This window comes from Enhydra lutris, unplaced genomic scaffold (assembly GCF_002288905.1).
Source record: "Enhydra lutris kenyoni isolate GAN:26980312 unplaced genomic scaffold, ASM228890v2 scaffoldscaffold72, whole genome shotgun sequence".
Lineage (NCBI taxonomy): Eukaryota > Metazoa > Chordata > Mammalia > Carnivora > Mustelidae > Enhydra > Enhydra lutris.
Window position 1 is genome coordinate 6634557 of NW_019154156.1, and position 18416 is coordinate 6652972.

General features: G+C 34.5%; 1 protein-coding gene across 1 annotated transcript in view; it reads right to left on the reverse strand.

The window, feature by feature from the left end:
* The window catches only part of LOC111159954 (ERGIC and golgi 2), a 46834-nt gene that overhangs the window by 15945 nt on the left and 12473 nt on the right, over nt 1–18416 (reverse strand). The window contains exons 2-6 of the mRNA XM_022522674.1: nt 14441–14583; nt 12422–12530; nt 10305–10351; nt 8722–8792; nt 2796–2836 (exon numbers count right to left, since the gene is read on the reverse strand). Of these exons, the coding sequence (XP_022378382.1) occupies nt 2796–2836; nt 8722–8792; nt 10305–10351; nt 12422–12530; nt 14441–14546 (374 nt within the window). The 5' untranslated portion in view covers nt 14547–14583. The remainder of the gene's footprint in view (nt 1–2795; nt 2837–8721; nt 8793–10304; nt 10352–12421; nt 12531–14440; nt 14584–18416) is intronic.

The window sequence follows — 18416 nt, forward strand, 5'->3', positions numbered from 1 at the left end:
AGCTAAGACAAAATTCTTACTTTTTCCCAGGTATTGAATAAAGTGTGATTGATACAAGGAATAAGAAAAGTATAATAGATCTGGTGGACTTAAGTAGGAGATTACTGGGGTTTATAAACCCATACAACAACATTTGATCCTCATTATAAAAGAGGCCATAGTGCCATTTAATATCACCTGGTGTCTCCTTTTCCAAAGAAATCTAAATGTTATTCTATGACAAGACCATTCTAAACAAAATATTATACTCTACCTATACTTTTTCAAAAGACTATCTGCATCTTCAGATTTACACATCTAAAGACAAAATCTTTGGATCTAATGTTAGCACACATTGTAAGTGTCTATTTGCTGTGTGTCTTATATCTCCAGAATCCAATTTCAGTGCTGAGCAGTGGAAAATGAGGCTAAATGACAGCAAACTATGTGTGCGCACGCGCGTGTGTGTGCGTAACTTCTGCCTCAAATATACCAATATGCAAGCTTATATTCCATATATGAAGATATGTTAAAAAAAAAAAAAACTCTATGATGGAAAACAGCCATTATTTTAATAATAAAAACACAATCTCTGCTCCCATTTCTTACTAGTCTTGAACACTGAATAAAATTCCAGATGAAAGGAGGCTTCTCACTTTAATATCTCTGGATTAAAGTAATGTATTTCATCTCTGGATGACTTTCTACTCTAAGTTCTAGAAGCCCAGAGATACCTAATATTCAGTTCTTTTGTTTAACTACATTTGATTTCTACCTTAATTTAAAAATCTCCCCAAATGGTGAAACTGGAAATTAAAAGAGAAAGGCCTTTGAAGTGTACTTGAGGACAAGAAAGGGAAGGGGGAGAAAGATGGTTAAATTTTTTTTTGCAATAATCTTAAACTAGGTAAAGCCTTTGTAAGCACAAAGACAGGCTGGAAATCAAAGAGAAAAAAAAGCAGTATATGGGAGCAGGGATAGGGGAACCACTTTTAAGAAAGGACTACCTTCTATAATAACCAAAGAATTATTTAAAACTATTTTTTTAAATGGGGCGCCTGGGTGGCTCAGTGGGTTAAAGCCTCTGCCTTCAGCTCAGGTCATGATCTCAGGGTCCTGGGATCGAGCCGCACATCGGGCTCTCTGCTCGGCAGGGAGCCTGCTTCCCCCCACCCACCCCCCCCCGCCCCTTCTGCCTGCCTCTCTGCCTACTTGTGATCTCTGTCAAATAAACAAATAAAATCTTTAAAAACAAATAAATAAATAAAATAAAATAAATAAAAAACCCCAACAACCAAGCAAAATGGGCATACAGCATGAATAATCAGTTTCAAAAGAAATGCAAACAAGGAAAAAAAGTCCACAAAGATATACAACTGATTCATAAAGAAATGCTAATTAAACAAGTGTAATACCATTTTTCACCCTCAGAATTGGCAACAATAAAAAAGTATGGTTATACCCACTGTTGGTGAGGTTATATGGAAACAAGTACTCTCATACAGTTTTCGAGTACAAGTGAAGAGATTTTGGAATCATCTATCAAAATGTCTCTTCTTGGCTTTACTGAGATATAACTGACATATCACATTATAGAAGTTTAAAGTGCACAACAAATGATTTGAAATCTGTATATACTGCAAAATGATTACCATAGTAAGTTAACAACCATCACTTCACAGTTACAAATTTTTTCTTTGTTTCTTGTGTCAAAATGTTAATTAAATATCTTCTGAAAGAGAAGTTCCATTTCTAGAAACCATACACACACACACACACACACACACTCACATCAGTATGGAAGAAATTAGGTTCAAGAATTTTCATTAAGCATTGTTTTTAATATTAGAATCCGCCAACAATCTAAATGCCCACTGATAAGGATCCTACTTATTAACTATAGTTTATCCATAAAATAAATACTCTCTGTAGTGAAATGGGAAGGTATCCGAAATATCAGGTTAAGTGGAAAAAAGCAAATTCTAGAACAAAAGGATCCTATTTGGATTAGGAAAAAGATAACATAAGGAAATATGCAAATATACAGAAAATCATAAATGAAAAGAAAATTTCTAGGTGACACAAGAAATTTAGCTCTGGTTATTACTGCTAGTCAGTGGCACTAACAGTAATGATGAAGAGGCTTTTATTTATTTTTTAAATAAACATATAATGTATTTTTAGCCCCAGGGGTACAGGTCTGTGAATCGCCAGGTTTACACACTTCACCGCACTCACCACAGCACACACACCCCCACCCATGTCCATATCCCCACCACCCTCTCCTGACCCCCCTCCCCCCAGCAACTCTCATTTTGTTCTGCGAGATTAAGAGTCTCTTATGGTTTATCTCCCTCCCGATCCCATCTTGTTTCATTTATTCTTTTCCTATACCCCCAAACCCCCCATGTTGCATCTCCACTTCCTCATATCAAGGAGATCATGATAGTTGTCTTTCTCCGACTGACTTAGAAGAGGCTTTTACTTTTAATTTATATCCTTTACTTCATATCCTTTCTATTCAAACTGAATTTTAAATGGTCATATATTATTGTATAAGCTTTTAAGTATTTAGTACGATTTTAAATGAAAACTAAAATATATTTATGAGTGCATTAGAGAAAAGATTATACATGACTTTAAGATCTGATAAAATTTTTGAAATGGCAAAGATTATATTAATTACTATATTCTGCTAATATTTCATCCCAAAAAGCCCAGAGAAATATGTTAATCTATGAATAATTCACAATAGACAAAATAGAGAAAACACGATCTAGATTTCAACGGCCCACAATACTTTGTTAACTTATTACCTCTGCCACTCTTTTTGCTGTGGTGAAAGATCAAATATTGCCTAAAATAAAGGAAAACATAATTACTAGTACTGTCAATTTCCCTATATCATAATTTAAAAAATTTTTCTTTGAGCAAGAATCAAATTTATAGTGTTGGCAGAAACAAATATTCATGATTTATATTTAATCTTCTGTAAGCAAGCTTAAAAAATGTAATACATAATATGCTTACCCAAAACCAATGTAAAGAAATTTTACTCATCACAAATATATTCCTTTTACAGTTATCCATAAAAATGACTGCAAGTTGGTAATCTGCATATGTACAAAATGGTATTTTAGGACTTGAAATCATTTAAATGATACATGCATGAGCGTTTAAAAAAAAAAAGAAAGAAAAACATAAAGCTCAGCTATAATATCTAAGCATCCAAAACCCATAGTCTTGCCAGGAAAAATACCAGATGAAATCAACATTTTTTTTTTTTTTAAGTTTTATTTACTTAAGTAATCTCTACACCCCATGTGGGGCTCAAACTCATGACTCCAAGATCAAGAGTCGATGCTCTTCCAAATGAGCCAGTCAGGTGCCCCAGAATCAACAATTTTTGGAACAAGTCAAACAATGGCACTGTAATTCCCAAATGTACTAATCAACAAAGAATAATTCAAGATATTAAAGCACTATCTTCAATTCAGTCAGACGAGGGGACTTGTAGAATCAGAGGAAATATGCAAGCTTTTCAGGGTTTGTGGCAATATCCACAATTTAAGTTTGCAATAACAAAGACCACTTTTGATTTTTATAAAGGCAATTCATAACAAAGCATATCGATTCTATTTTTAAATTTAGCAATATTAATTATCCTTCCTACTACTCTATATCCTTCCTAACCTACTACTTTCTTTCTATAAAATCCTCAGTTCTTTAATCAAAGCGGAAGAATCCCTCATTTTGTCAAACAGTGCTACCTCTCTGCCTTTGGTAATTTAATTATACCACCCTGGAAACTTTCTCTCCTGTAACTGTGACCCTCACGTCTATCTAAATCCTATAAACCATATCCTCCAGGTTAAACTGCCCCCATCTTTCTGATTACAGTGAATTATTTCTGATTACTCCTCCTGCTAACCTTATCTACAGCATGCTTCCCAAACTTTTTTCCACCATAGTGCAAAAGGAAAATGCTAACATCTGTGAAACACACCATGGAGAATGGAGGAGGCTGCATGCAACCGCTTCCCAGTTACCTTGTAAACAAAACTTTTGACAGTGGGGGATAGGATACTTCTTTTGACTTCCTGAAACTGGGTAAAGGAACTACTGAGCAGCCGACTTCATGCTAGGTACTCTGCTACTTATTTTCTTCTCTCACTTAGCCTTCAGAACAACCTGTGAGTTGATTACCATTCTTGCCTTTTTTATATGAAGAAGAAGCTCAACAGGTTCAAAACTTTTTCCAACATCACAAATCTTAAGAGCAGAGTATACAAACCCAGCTCTGTCAGATTCCTCACTTTTACACAGTTTTTAAATTCTTCTAAGTAAAAAATAGTAATGAAATATAGTAGTAATAGCAAAGTAGTAACTCTCACAGCATATTGTATAATCATGAGTTGGAAACTAGGAAAGTTATTAGGGCTAAGCTTTTAATATTCAGAGTGCATATTAGGACAGTAAGTTTGAAAACATAAAAACAAGTAAAAAAATCTCAAATAATTTTACATTAATAATTCTTATTTAATAGGACAAAGGAACTTACTTATTAGGACAAAGGAATAGAGAAATATTGTTGAACACTTTAGAATCTAATTACTAATAAATTACTAAGAAATACTAATAAAAAGTATATAATTGAATATCTTTAAGTTCCTAACTGGTCAAGATACAACTTCTAATTATATGACAGTTAATTTAAATAAAACATTCCTATTCCACAAATGACTGAAAGAGATGGCAAAAATTGTTTACAATGGAATAATCAACAATCTTGTTACAATTACATAATTCTAACATATTCCTTAGTGCCTAATCCCTAAGAAGGCACTATACTTCACATTCTGTGAAACACAGAAGAATGAAGTTAATACTTCTCAGAGGCTTAAAATCTAGCTAGAGACAAGCTCTCCAGAAAAATAGATATAAACAAAAGACTTAACAAATATGAAGGAAAAAAAAAAAAGAGTAGGAATGGGAAACACTCAGAATATGGAGACAATGCTAAAGAAAAAGCATGAGTAAATTTTAGAGGATAAGTTCAAGATAATGATTAAGTCTCCTCATAACCACGTTTTCACAGTGTTCAAAGAAAGAGCAATTGAAGACACACTCTATATTATCATTTTAAATTAGCATCCACATGCTGGAAATCTTCAAAAACTTATGCAAGACTGCATACAAGGGAGACTAAATTGAGAAAAGAGCCCAACACATAATTCATTTCATGGCACAGAGATCTCTATGCAGGAAACATGGGGAAGTCCATAACTCCGAGAAAAAGAAAAACAGGTGCTAAGACAATAAAACGCCTGAGAAAGAGTTAGTCCCCACCCTAGGAGCACTTTCAGGAGTTCAGTCAAGTGCTAGAAACCACATGGTGAGCACACTGCACAGCAGTGTTATTCCTATTACACGTGGCCTGGACAGTGTTCTAAATTAAGCAAGACTACTACCACAGCTGGCTGCTAATGAGGACAGTCACGCCAGCTAAAGAAAGGAGGGGTTAGTCTAGCGAAATGTAGCCTGTCAAAACAAGCACAGAAAAGGAAATTCTGGTGTGCCTTGGTTAATCACTCTGCCATCCTGGACCCAATACTGACTTCTCCCTTCCTTTTCAAAAAGCACCTGAAGCTCTAATAGGACTTAAAAGAAGCACAGTATATCTAAACTTATACCCTTTTCTCCTTTCATCTAGGCCTGGAAAAAAAAAAAAAAAAAAGCATGAGCGCACGTGTGTGTGTGTGTGTGTGTGTGTGTGCTTGTTAGAGAAGGGGGTTAAGATAAAAACTGACATAACAGTCTATGTCAACACTCAACAGGGCACTTATATCCTCATCCTAATGATGAACAATAAATAAATGAATGTATAAAAAGATTCATTAACTTGAAAAAAATGATCAATCTCAGATATGAGGGCTAATTTTCCTCTACGATACCATTCCTAGAAATAAGATGTTAAGTTTTTCTAATTATTTCTCAATAAAATGTAGCATCATAAAGAGAAAAAAATGGAATGATCTGTAATATATTAAACATATAAAATATAATCATTCAATTTTAAAATGTCATGAAGGCGGGTGCCTGGGTGGCTCAGTGGGTTGGGCCTCTGCCTTCCGCTTGGGTCATGATCTCAGGGTCCTGGGATCGTGTCCCGCACAAGCCTGCTTCCCCCCCCCCCCCCCCCCGCCCGCCTGTGATCTCCCTCCGGTTGAATAAAAAAATAAAATCTTTAAAAAAAATAAAAATAAAAAAAATAAAATGTCATGAAGGCACTGAAAAGAAGATTGGTCCTGCTGGATCAAGGTAATCTCTCAGAACTCAAAGGTGAAGTTTGAAATATGCATCTAAAATAAGAATTGATAAGGATATTGAGAATCACTCCATGAAACTCAACATCACATGGTAACTATTTTAAAAAGCAGAAGTAAGGACACCAGGGTGGCTCAGTTGGTTAAGTACCAACTCTTGAATTCAGCTCAGGTCATAATCTCAGGGTTGTGAGACTGAACCCCGAATTGGGGAGCCTGCTTACGATTCTCTCTCTCCCTCTCCCTCTGCCCCTTCCCCTGCTATGACCCCTCTGCTTTCTCTCTCTGAAAATAAATAAAGGTAAAAACGTTGTTTTAAACAAAGTAAAACAAATAAGCCAAAAAAAAAAAACAAAACAAAACAAAAACCACTTTAAAATTCAGATCATGAAGTGCTCGCTTCGGCAGCACACATACTAAAATTCAGATCACCAAGATCAAAACCAAAATACAAAAAAAAAACAAAAAACGAAAAACCCTAAACCCAAAGGTGATCCATACCTGGATATATGGGATAAATATTTGAATTATAAAAGTAAAAGGAAAAAAGCATTCAAGTAAATATGTTACCTACAAAAGAAAAAATAATTGCATCAGAAGACAATGAAGGAATGTCTATAAAGTTGTGAATGCAAAACATCATAAAGCAAGAATTATATCCTGAGCCAAACCTACATGTATGAAGAACATACAGACAGTCATGCTAGCATCTATAAAATATAACCCACGTACCCACATATTCTACTGTCAAAGAAGTCTCAAAAAGTCCTTCCACAAAATGATAAAGAATGGTAGAAAATAAAAGCAATAAAACAGAGTTAAAACTCAATAATTATTCTTAAAATAGTCTGAAATGTAATGCATATGTTAACATACCTAATAATTATCTAGATCTAAATTTCTAGACAACAGTTTTAAAATATGATAACAAGGTACCTGAATCTCTAAGGTACCCAGCCTCAAAAGAAATTACAGGGAAATCAATTTTTTTTAGTGGGAATACAGGAGTTAGGGAGCAGAGATATTCAGAATGACAATAACAAAGTACCTTTTCTTTAGAAATTTATACTTAAAAAGTGTGTATCAAAAGACATAGATATATTTTATTGCTATAAGCTAAAAATAATTTGGTAATCAAACCAGACCTAAAGGCTTCCTTTTTTCTATGACACATTCAACTATCTCTAATCCTCCTCCATCACCTTTAGTCTTCACTTTGCAATTTGCTTAAAGAAGGGTTCGCAACTGTCAATGATAAACCAAAGAACTAAAAAATGCATGGGTAAACATAAGTACCACAATGCCAACTGAACAGAGAGCAACTCAGAGTAGCTGGGAGTTCCCTTCCTTATTCTCTAAAGCTTCTTTAGAGCTAGTTACCATGACTTGTCATCACCAGCTCCTGCAATGTGATGGTGTTATCTGACAAACTGGTTAGATTATATACAACCTGTATTATGGAAACAGGAAAATGTCAGAATTTCACTAGCTCTGGGAAATGGAGGTTTGAAGGAGAGGAAAAAAAAAAGTAAATGCATTCCTCTTAGATACTGCTTCATCATTCTTTCCTATGTTAAGAGGAATACAGTTCAAACATTTTTAAAGACTTAACTTTGCTAAAAGTAGAATACAAATGCAAATACAAAAAGTAGAATTTCCAAATCATTGGAGGAAAAGAAGAAAAATTAATCATTATAGCAACTATAAGAAAAGAGAAAGGAAACTATTAGGAAGCATTAACAAAAAATATAAAACAGACTTTAGAGGCTTACTGAAAATGCTAACAATAGTTATCTCAAGACTTTGGTATTAGAAATCTTCACTGGGCGCCTGGGTGGCTCAGTCGTTAAGCATCTGCCTTCGGCTCAGGTCATGATCCCAGGGTCCTAGAATCAAGGCCCGCATCAGGCTCCCTGCTCCACAGGAAGCCTACTTCTCCCTCTCCCACTTTCCCTGCTTGTGTTCCCTCTCTCACTGTGTCTCCCTCTGTCAAATAAATAAAATCTTAAAAAAAAAAAAAAAAAAGAAATCTTCACAAAGAATATGGGTTACTTTTAAATTAAAAAATATATATAGGTTTATACATATATAAAACCCACATATATATATTTTAAAAGCTAGCTCAGACAAAACTAAAAGCAAGTATCAAAACTGTCTCCAAGGGCGCCTGGGTGGCTCAGTGGGTTAAAGCCTCTGCCTTCGGCTCAGGTCATGGTCCCAGAGTCCTGGGATCGATGCCTGCATCGGCTCTCTGCTCAGCGGGGAGCCTGCTTCCTCCTCTCTCTCTGACTGCCTCTCTGCCTACTTGTGATCTGTCAAATAAATAAATAAAATCTTTAAAAAAAAAAAAAAACTGTCTCCAAGAAAACAACATGTCATAGCAAATTATTTAAAAATACATGCCCATTAAACTTACTGGTTCATAAACTAGACCATCTGCAGATGCAACCATCGTTTCTGCTAAATCCAATACATCTGCTCCAACATCTGCATAAAAGAAATTAGAAGTTGACATTCTATGTTCAGAGCCAAACTATATCTTACATAAACTAACAAACTGAAATGACTAACAGAAAGTTCAAATATACGAACATAATATAATAAAAAAAATTCAAATACATAAAATCACTTTCTTACACCAATTATTTGTTCAAAAGTTAAGAGTCACATTTTTTTAAGTATTCAAAAAAAATCAATTAATACTTTTTCTAATTCTTGTTCAGTAAAATAGATGACTCAAAATCTCATGGTAAAAAGCATAAATTTCAGTCAACTGCAGAGCTTTGCAAAAATGGTCAACAACCTAATCACATGTACTAAATTAAATGGCTGCCAAGTAAAATATTAAATACAAAAATTACTTTTAGACATTTTAAGAGAAAGTCACTGATGACTTTTAAAAAATCAACAAATAGGAAAAGTTTATTTGGAAAAGGTGAAAATTTTAATGGTATTCAAATATCTAAAATAAGGCAAAAACACGATATATTTAGTAGTATCAAACTCATAGTTTAAATATAGAGTGCTTCTTTACTCTTAAAACCACTACCATGGGGCACCTGGGTGGCTCAGTGGGTTAAAGCCTCTGCCTTCGGCCCAGGTCATGATCCCGGGATCCTGGGATCGAGCCCCGAGTCGGGCTCTCTGCTCAGCAGGGAGCCTGCTTCCCTTCCTCTCTCTCTGCCTGCCTCTTTGCCTACTTGTGATCTCTGTCAAATAAATAAATAAAAAATCTTTAAAAAAAAAAAAAAAAAAAACACTACCATAAGGAAAAAATAAATGAAAAGGGAAAGAGATTAAAAATTTTTTTGAGATTAAATCTCCCAGAAATTATCTCCTTAATTAAACTATCTTACACTTTAAAAAATTTTGTCTCAATTTTGTCTCAAGACCAATTTGTGGTCTCCACAAATTCAGTAATTTAAAAGATATCTTCAGTAATTTAAAAGATCTTTCATGTAAAAACATCCTCATTTTTAAGAACAATACTGATTGAAACATTATCTATCTAGCATAGTAACATTTTTCACTTCTACCAGTATAATCAAGTGAAGCCAGGGAGGAAAACAGAAAAGGGTAACACATTATTTAGTTAAAAGACTTGGATCCATATTTTAATATGCAAGAGTACAAGTTAAGAGCGACAAACCAAAACAGTGAAATAGGATATGTTGTAGAGCATGGGTATAAAACAGGTAACACCAAACAAGAAAGAAAGAAATGATACATCTAAATCAGAACCCTGACTCATGAAAATTTCCTCCAATTTTCTTTTAATTATACTAATGTGAAAATTAAATATCTCCTCTTTGTGGAAAAGAAATCTGAATATAAGCTGGGGAGCAAAGCAACTTGCATTATTAAATAACATTACCATAGCATTTTAAGATAGCATAAAGGAAACAATAAAGTTAAAACACCACCAGTGATTTTACTTTTTACTAACAATTATTTAAACCATAAACACTACATGGACCAACAAGTTAAAGGTATACTTACATTGACACTTCATAGCAACAGTAATATCTATATTGATTCTCAATTTGCTAAAAGACAAAAAGGAAGTATTAGTACCAATCAAGTAATCAAGAAAACATGAGAAATATAAATCAATTGATCTATGAAAACTTGGATTTCAAACAGAATAAAATATATTGATTAGAACTAGGATAGCATTTCTTATGGCCAAAACAAAGGCACTTTAAAAGTAAAAATTCTGTACTTTGCAATTATTCTAAAAGCCCTTCTAATTTAACAGGTTTTTGACACAGTATCCTTTAATCATGTTAACTCAACAATAACTCCAAGCAACTCAGAAAAGTCTACCTCTGTTTACATAAACCCTAAATAGAATATTCTTTGAAGAACTTAAAATTTTCAAAATCAAGAGTTAGGAATTACAAGTCTTTCTCTTCTATTTAGATAAATATCATATATCAGGCATTATGCCTGATGCCTTACAATTATTATCTTTCTTATTGTTTTTTTAAAAGACTTTATTTATTTGAGACACACAGAGAGAGAGAGAGAGTGTGTGTGTGTGAAGGAGAGAGAGAGTGCCACAAGCAGGAGGAGGGGCAGAAGGAGAAGCAGACTCCCTGAGGAACAGGGAACCAGATGAGGGGCTCTATCTCAGGACCCTGAGATGATGACCCAAGCCAAAGGCAGAAGCTTAACCAACTGAGCCACCCAGGCGCCCCTATCATTTCTATTCTTTATCATGGACCTATAAAGTAGATAGCTCTCCAGTTTTTCAGATAAGCCAATCGTGTTCAGAGCAGAGTACATGCCTGGCTGAAGATCCCATAACCACTGAAGCGGCATACTGGAAACTAAGTCTGAGTGTCTCGGTAAATGCACCAAAGTGCTAGGAAAAAACCCTTTTGATGCTTGAAGTTTTGCGGAGCCATTTAAAAAAGTTCAGCCAATGCTGTATTTTCAAAGGATCAGTTCAAATCAAGTTAATTTTCAAGTAACAGAATGAATTAAGCCCCATAATAACAGAATGAGTACAACCAGTATCAGTCCCATCCTGTGCTTTCGATCAAAACTTTCTCCCTCTAATAATTTTTCTCTGGTTTCATTAGGAACTACAGATTTTTGGAGCTTCATATGGTCTTAAAATTGTCTAGAATTCAAACTGTACTCCAGGCTTAGGAGATGCTGCAGGAACCACAGAATGAGGCCAAGTGGCCAGGCTTCGGGGAATCTCCACTACGCTTATGAGGTAACCTATGTAATACTTCATTTGGAAAAAAGCAAAAAGAGATTCATTGGTGCTAAAAATGACAAAACAAACAAATTCTTTGAAAACTACTCGTATCTAGAATAATACTCATATTACAGATGAAGAAACTGAGGTCCAAAAGTCAGTTGTGTGATTTGCCAAAAGTTACACAGCAATTTACCAATATAGACTTACTTAATTCTCATTAACCCCATGAGGAAGATACTATAACTATTACCCCCGTTTTATGAAAAAGGAGACTGAAGCACACGCATACATAGACTTATTAACTTCCCTAAAGTCACATAGCTAGTAAATGGCAGGGCTAGAATTAAAGTTGAGAAATAAAGTATACCTCCCTCTATCTAGTGCAATCTTAACATTATAAACCTGTTATCTCCAATCATTAAAAAATCCAAATATAAATAAAGTATATATTTTCAAAGGGTTAGTGATGTTATTTATAGTAAAATTGTATTTAGATATAATTTATAAAAACCTAGTTATAAGCATATACAATGTAGCTTTAGACAATTTATTTTCCAGCACACACAAGTCAGTAGATATTTCAAAATCTAAAGAGTAAACAGTTTCAAAACATTAAACAATTTCTACCATTTCAACACCTTTAAAAAAAATAAATTATGTTCTAACTTTTTTATACAAGTGCATATTAAATCAAGAAGATCTCTCTTTTAAAATTTAACCAGTACTGAAATGATTCTAAAATGTTTCACCTAATGCATGCAATTAAGGAGAATTTTTTTAGGATGACTACTTCAGAAGTAAAATAAACCAAGTATAAAAGGTTAGAAAAAAATTTTAAAAAGATATGCTGACTTTAAAACAATTTGAATACAGAGGTATTTCAAGAAAAAAAAAAAGTTACCTAGAAAAATCCTTATCTACTTCATATTCATACTTCATCCATGTATCTTGATATACTGAAAATTCCATTATGGTTAATAAAGCCATCGTGGTAAATGCTATTAGAGAAACTGAGAAATCAAACAAACAGAAAACCAGAATTAAAACAATGTTTTAAAAGTAAACAACAGGGGCGCCTGGGTGGCTCAGTGGGTTAAGCCGCTGCCTTCGGCTCAGGTCATGATCTCAGGGTCCTGGGATCGATCCCCGCATCGGGCTCTCTGCTCAGCAGGGAGCCTGCTTCCTCCTCTCTCTCTGCCTGCCTCTCTGCCTGCTTGTGATCTATCAAATAAATAAATAAAATCTTTAAAAAAAAATAAAATAATAAAAGTAAACAACAGGAAACTATTTTAAGTGAGATTAAAATTAGCAAAGAAAGCCCTTATATGATTGCCATGTGAATGGATACTACTATAAGGTTTTTCTTAAAGTGTTCATTACAGATTCCTTTCTAAAACAGCTCAAAATTGAAGATTTAATGAGCACAAACATGAATACAAACATTTCTACTATTGAGAAGCATTTTATCTCATCAATATTAAGAGTATCTCAGTAATAGATTTGCCAAATTTTACAAGACACAAAAATTTCCTTTCTTATATATAGCAATGCCATAGATATGATAAATGATGAAAGTAAGCGCAAGTCTTACAAAGCAGTCCCCTCATAATTAAAAACTCATCCATGCCTGTAGCCCAATCTATAAAAAAACTAGACAAATTTGTAGCTCCTGAGAAGCCACGATAATCTGTGTACCAGAAACTCAAATAACATCTCCAAATCTCTAATAAAATTCTCATCTACTTTGGAATCTCCTAAATATACTACCTCATTTACAAAAGCAAGTAAAAGTTCTGACCAAAAAAAAAAAAAAAATTATACTGTGACAAAATACATTTAAAATGTATTGTGCAACAAGAACTTCCACTATTTTCATTTAAAAAACTTAATCACAGATTAGAAACGGCAAGCAACTTAACTACACATTTTATCAAATGAAATATCAGGTTTTTTTTCTTTTAAAGATTTTATTTATTTATTTGACAGACAGAGATCACAAGTAGGCAGAGAGGCAGGCAGAGAGAGAGGAAGGGAAGCAGGCTCCCTGCTGAGCAAGGAGCCCAAAGCGAGGCTGGATCCCAGGACCCTGAGCTGAAGGCAGAGGCTTTAACCCACTGAGCCACCCAGGAGCCCCTGAAATGTCAATCTTATGTGAAATATTTTATAAGCTCTTCATGGGGAAAGAAAATACTAAATACTGTCATAGTTGCATATTTTTCTTATATATTTCATATTTATTTTATTTAATGAACACTTCTATCTGTACCAGGTACTGAGTTAAGCATTTTATAAATATTACTTTACTTAATCACTAGAGTAACATTACCAGGTAAATGCTGATATTATCCCCATTTCATGGAAGAAGAAACTAAAACATAGAAGGATCAACTTCCTTAAGTTAGAAGGAGTAACTTCCTTAAGGTTAAGTAGTTATGAAGGGGTAGAGGTGGGATTTAAATCCAGACAGTCTGGTTCCAGAGTCTAAGCCTTTTAACAATTACCTCAGGCTGCCTCTCTCCAGTAATTTGAAATATAAGCATTTCTATTATAATGTCTAACTTGATTTATTCTTAACCAGAACAGGACTGAAGCAGTTCAAGTTTGTTAAATAACTTCTTGCAAGTTCAATTTTATTTATATATAATTATACATAACTCAAGAGCACCAAAGCAGTAAAATTGGATTAATTTGTTCAGTAATGTTCTAATAAATGTTGCTAAATGCATAGACTGCACTGGGTTGGATGCCAAAGAAAATACACGTGACAATAAAATTAGGGCAAACAGAGGACAGATGAGTCACAAAGTTACTGTGCAATTCATTGATAAGTTCTTCTTCATGACTACATTTCTGTGTGTTGTTGACTGGCTCCCTAAGAAGCTGCACTCAGGGAAGCTGTTTTAATTGGAACCACACTCACCTGTACCCCCACTGGCTGAAGTCTCTACATAGCTGTCAGGAACCTTTGGAAAGGCATCCAACTCTTTCACCAAACTTAAGGTTTTTTTCCGATTCAGTCGCCTCATCTTCAGGAAAACCTTCTTCTTCTTTCATATAGTCATGCTAAGGAATAAATAATGAATACATGAATACTCTAAAAAAGATACAAAGGTTTCTTTTAATATTAGATAACTGACAAATGTTCTTGGAACAACTTAACATTTTCATACCTCCTTGAGGAAAAAAGCTTAATACTTATCTGCACCTCTCCTTTCTCCACCCCACCCTGGCAAAAAATACTAATGAAAGGCAATTTACACACACAAATACATTAAACAGCAAAAAAGTGAAAAGCAATTCACATTCAAAGTATTTAAATATACAAAAGAAAATAAGAAATAATTTTTCTGGGGCGTCTGGGTGGCTCAGTTGGTTGAGCCACTGCCTTCGGCTCAGGTCATGATCCTTGAGTCCCAGGATTGAGAACGGAGTCCTGCATCAGGCTCCCTGCTCAACAGGGAGTCTGCTTTTTCCCTCTGACCCTCCCTCTTCTCATGCTCGCACGCTCGCTCTCTCTAATAAATAAAATCTTTAAAAAAAAAAAAATCTTTCTTCTATTAAATTAACAAATAATAAAATACTTTCCCACCAACAGATGACAATGAAATAAATTAAACAGGCATGCTAATCTACTGCTAGCCAGAATATAAATAATCACCATTCTCCTTTCGACTAAGTAAATTCCCTTTTTAGGAAAGTATCCTAAGGTAATAATCTTGTTGTCACCAAAACTTTTTCATTATGAGACTAATTCTCATTATGAAGATAATTCTCATTATGAGGATAATTCTCATTATGAGGATAATTCTCACAGTTATTTTTAAATATCAAAGAAAGAAAGAAACACTGGGTAGCCAATACAAACTATGTTGAATTAAAAGCTCTGAATGTATGTAAACACTGAAAATCTTATAAAAGAGAACAGTTAATGATATAGGAAAATACGCATAATACGTTAGGAAAAGACTAGAAGGTTGTATAAGTCCAGTTTTATGGGAAACAGGAAAGATATACAAGAAAATGATTCGAAGTCTATAGGCAAAAATGTTAAAAGTAGATCATGGGAGGATTTTAGTTGTCTTTTTAACAGAATTTTGGACTTTCTAAATTATCTATTTTTATAATAAAAATATTGTTTAAAAATTGACTGTTTGGTATTCCTTTTTTGACCAGTTTGCCAACTATACCTAAAATGTGTTACAAAGCCATAAAAATAACTGAATTCTCAAATATTCATATAATTTTTATAAGACTGATTTATATAAACAATATCACAGTTGATACTACAAAGCATTACTAGAAATCAAAATTGTATTAATAAAATCAACACCTAATAGAATAAATCAAATGGTTGCAGGAGCCACTAAAAGAAAAACAGTGTCTCTAGAAGAAAGCAGAAAAGCTCATCTGAAATCCTGTGGGTAGGATTAATATGGAAAGAAAAGGCCATGGAAAGCGCATCTGTGAACAAAAAGTCAGAGAAGTAAAAACCGGCAGTGATCACGAACACTGTCCATGAGACCAGTCCCTAACCAGGGGCACTACTCATCAGTCCACGAGGGGCCTACTGCTCCAAAGTGAAACTGGATGCATTAATATGTTGATTTCGTTTGCTATTAAAAAGACCCAACAAACTTCTCTTTCCTATTCCATATGCACAATGTTGCTTTTAGATTATAATTTTGCTTTTCATGTGCATGTTTTACTTAAGGAAAAAGGAAGACATCTAGACATGACAGATGAGTTTCTGATCCCCATGACAATTATAAAACTGGTATTCGCAGTTGTAAATTAAGCTTCTGAGTGTTTGTAGGCGTAAGTTGTGCTCCCTAAGTTTGTTCAAATCAGGGTAATCAAATTTGTTTTCTGTACCTTTTTAGTGGTAACTACACCAAGATTGATCCTTCTTCAATCTTTCAATTTCTACTCATTCCTGCTGGAATTAAATATTAAACATGTTCAAACTTCTCATCTTTAGAACAAAACGTTACATTAAATCAAGTCCAACTCCGACTATAAATCTCTGGCTGTTTATCTATAAGCCAAACTTAAAAGAATGAATAGTCCGGGGACCTGGCTGGCCCAGTCAATAGAGCATGTGACTCTTGATCTCAGGGCGGTCAAAGTTTCTGGGGGCAGACTTTACTTTAAAAAAAAAAAAAAAAAAAATGAACTGTCCCCATTTGTACACTGTGACTACTTCCTCACTACATGCTCACCCCTTACCTAAATTTGATCTGAGCTAGGTCATTAACAACTTTAGTATGAAATACTATGGATACTTTTTAGTCCTTATCTAATTTTGTCTCTGAAAAAACAGTTTATCACTTCTTTTTCTTCTCAAAACAGCATCTTACTTTGGCTTAAGTGATACTATACTCCTGATTTTCATTCTACCTCAAAGACCTTCTTTGGCGTACTGTACAGATTCTTCCTCCTTCTGGATTCTGCACTTAGGTGTTCCTCCCAACCCCAACATTTTCCCCCAGTGGTCTCCAATCCCTACAATTTTCATCCACATGCTGATTCCTCTCAAATCTTTATTCCCAGTACAAATCTCTCTGCAGACATGTATGCATTTTTCTTTCTATGACATTTTCATTGGATCATTCCAAAGACAATTTAGATTCAACTGCTTTTTTGATTTTCTGTTTTCTCCACTGTGATGTCTGAGCAGGAACCTGTCTCCCTTGATCTGTATATCTCCAATGCCTGGCACAATGGTATTTAATAAATACAAAGGGGAAAAAAGGAAGGAAGGAAGGGAAGGAGGGAGGGAAGAAGGGACATCCCCCAAAAAAGGAAGGAAGGAAATTTCCCCAGAAATACCTACGACAGCGCAGCTTTGAATTAAAACAGTTATATAAGTAAATATATAAAAATATAAGATCCACAAGAAGAGCAATTTTTGTTTTTTTTCACTCTAGCAGTTCTAGTACTTAGAACAGTGGTTGGCACATAACAGGTATAGATAGCATTGTTAAGCAAATGAATAAAACCGAATTTTACTCCTAAACTTTATTTTTAGAAGCTTTATGAATGCTTTCTTTTAAATCATATATAAAGATAGGACAGCAACTGGTTTTACAAACCTAACAATTCATACAGCTTATTCAGCACCCCTCCCACCTAGCTACTTCCCAGCCTCTATCTAGTAGCCTCCATTCTTATTTTCCACGATCACTCTTTTAGACTGGAGCACCTTGCCCCTCTGCCACTCCTGTCCCATTCCCGTTAGATCAGCACTAACCTACATCTAAGAAACTCATTCTATCCCCAATACTTGCCACTCTATTCCACAGAGGCACTGTTCTGATAAATGAACCAATTATCCAATAACTTCTAGTTTTTCTAAAAGCATCCTTTTACCTGCTTTCTTCATGAAACTTTACATTTTCATGGTGGTAACTCCCTTCAACTCCTCACTTCACTTCTGAGACTCATAGGGTTTTATATATGCAGCACATGTTTTATATATCATATTATGACTTCTCAATCACCTCTTCCCTTCTACTTCTAATAATAAACACATACTATACAGAATTATAGCCCTCATACTATGTGTTAGGTATTATTTGAAGGATTGTATATATTTATTCATTTACCCCTCTAAACGACTCTATGAAGTAGATACTATTTTTGCTCATTTATAAAGAAACTGAGGTACAGAACAATCGAGTAATTCTTGCAGGGCTACACAGCAAGTGATAGAACCTGGATTCGATCCCAAGCAGCTAGGCTCCAGAGTCCATGCTCCAAACCAGAGTGTACACTGACACTTGAGTACTTATGATCATCTTCTACTAACATCTGGATATATTTAAAATCTCCTTAATGACTCTAGCACTTGGATCATTCAATATGCTTCTCTTCTTCCCCATTCCGTCACAATCCTT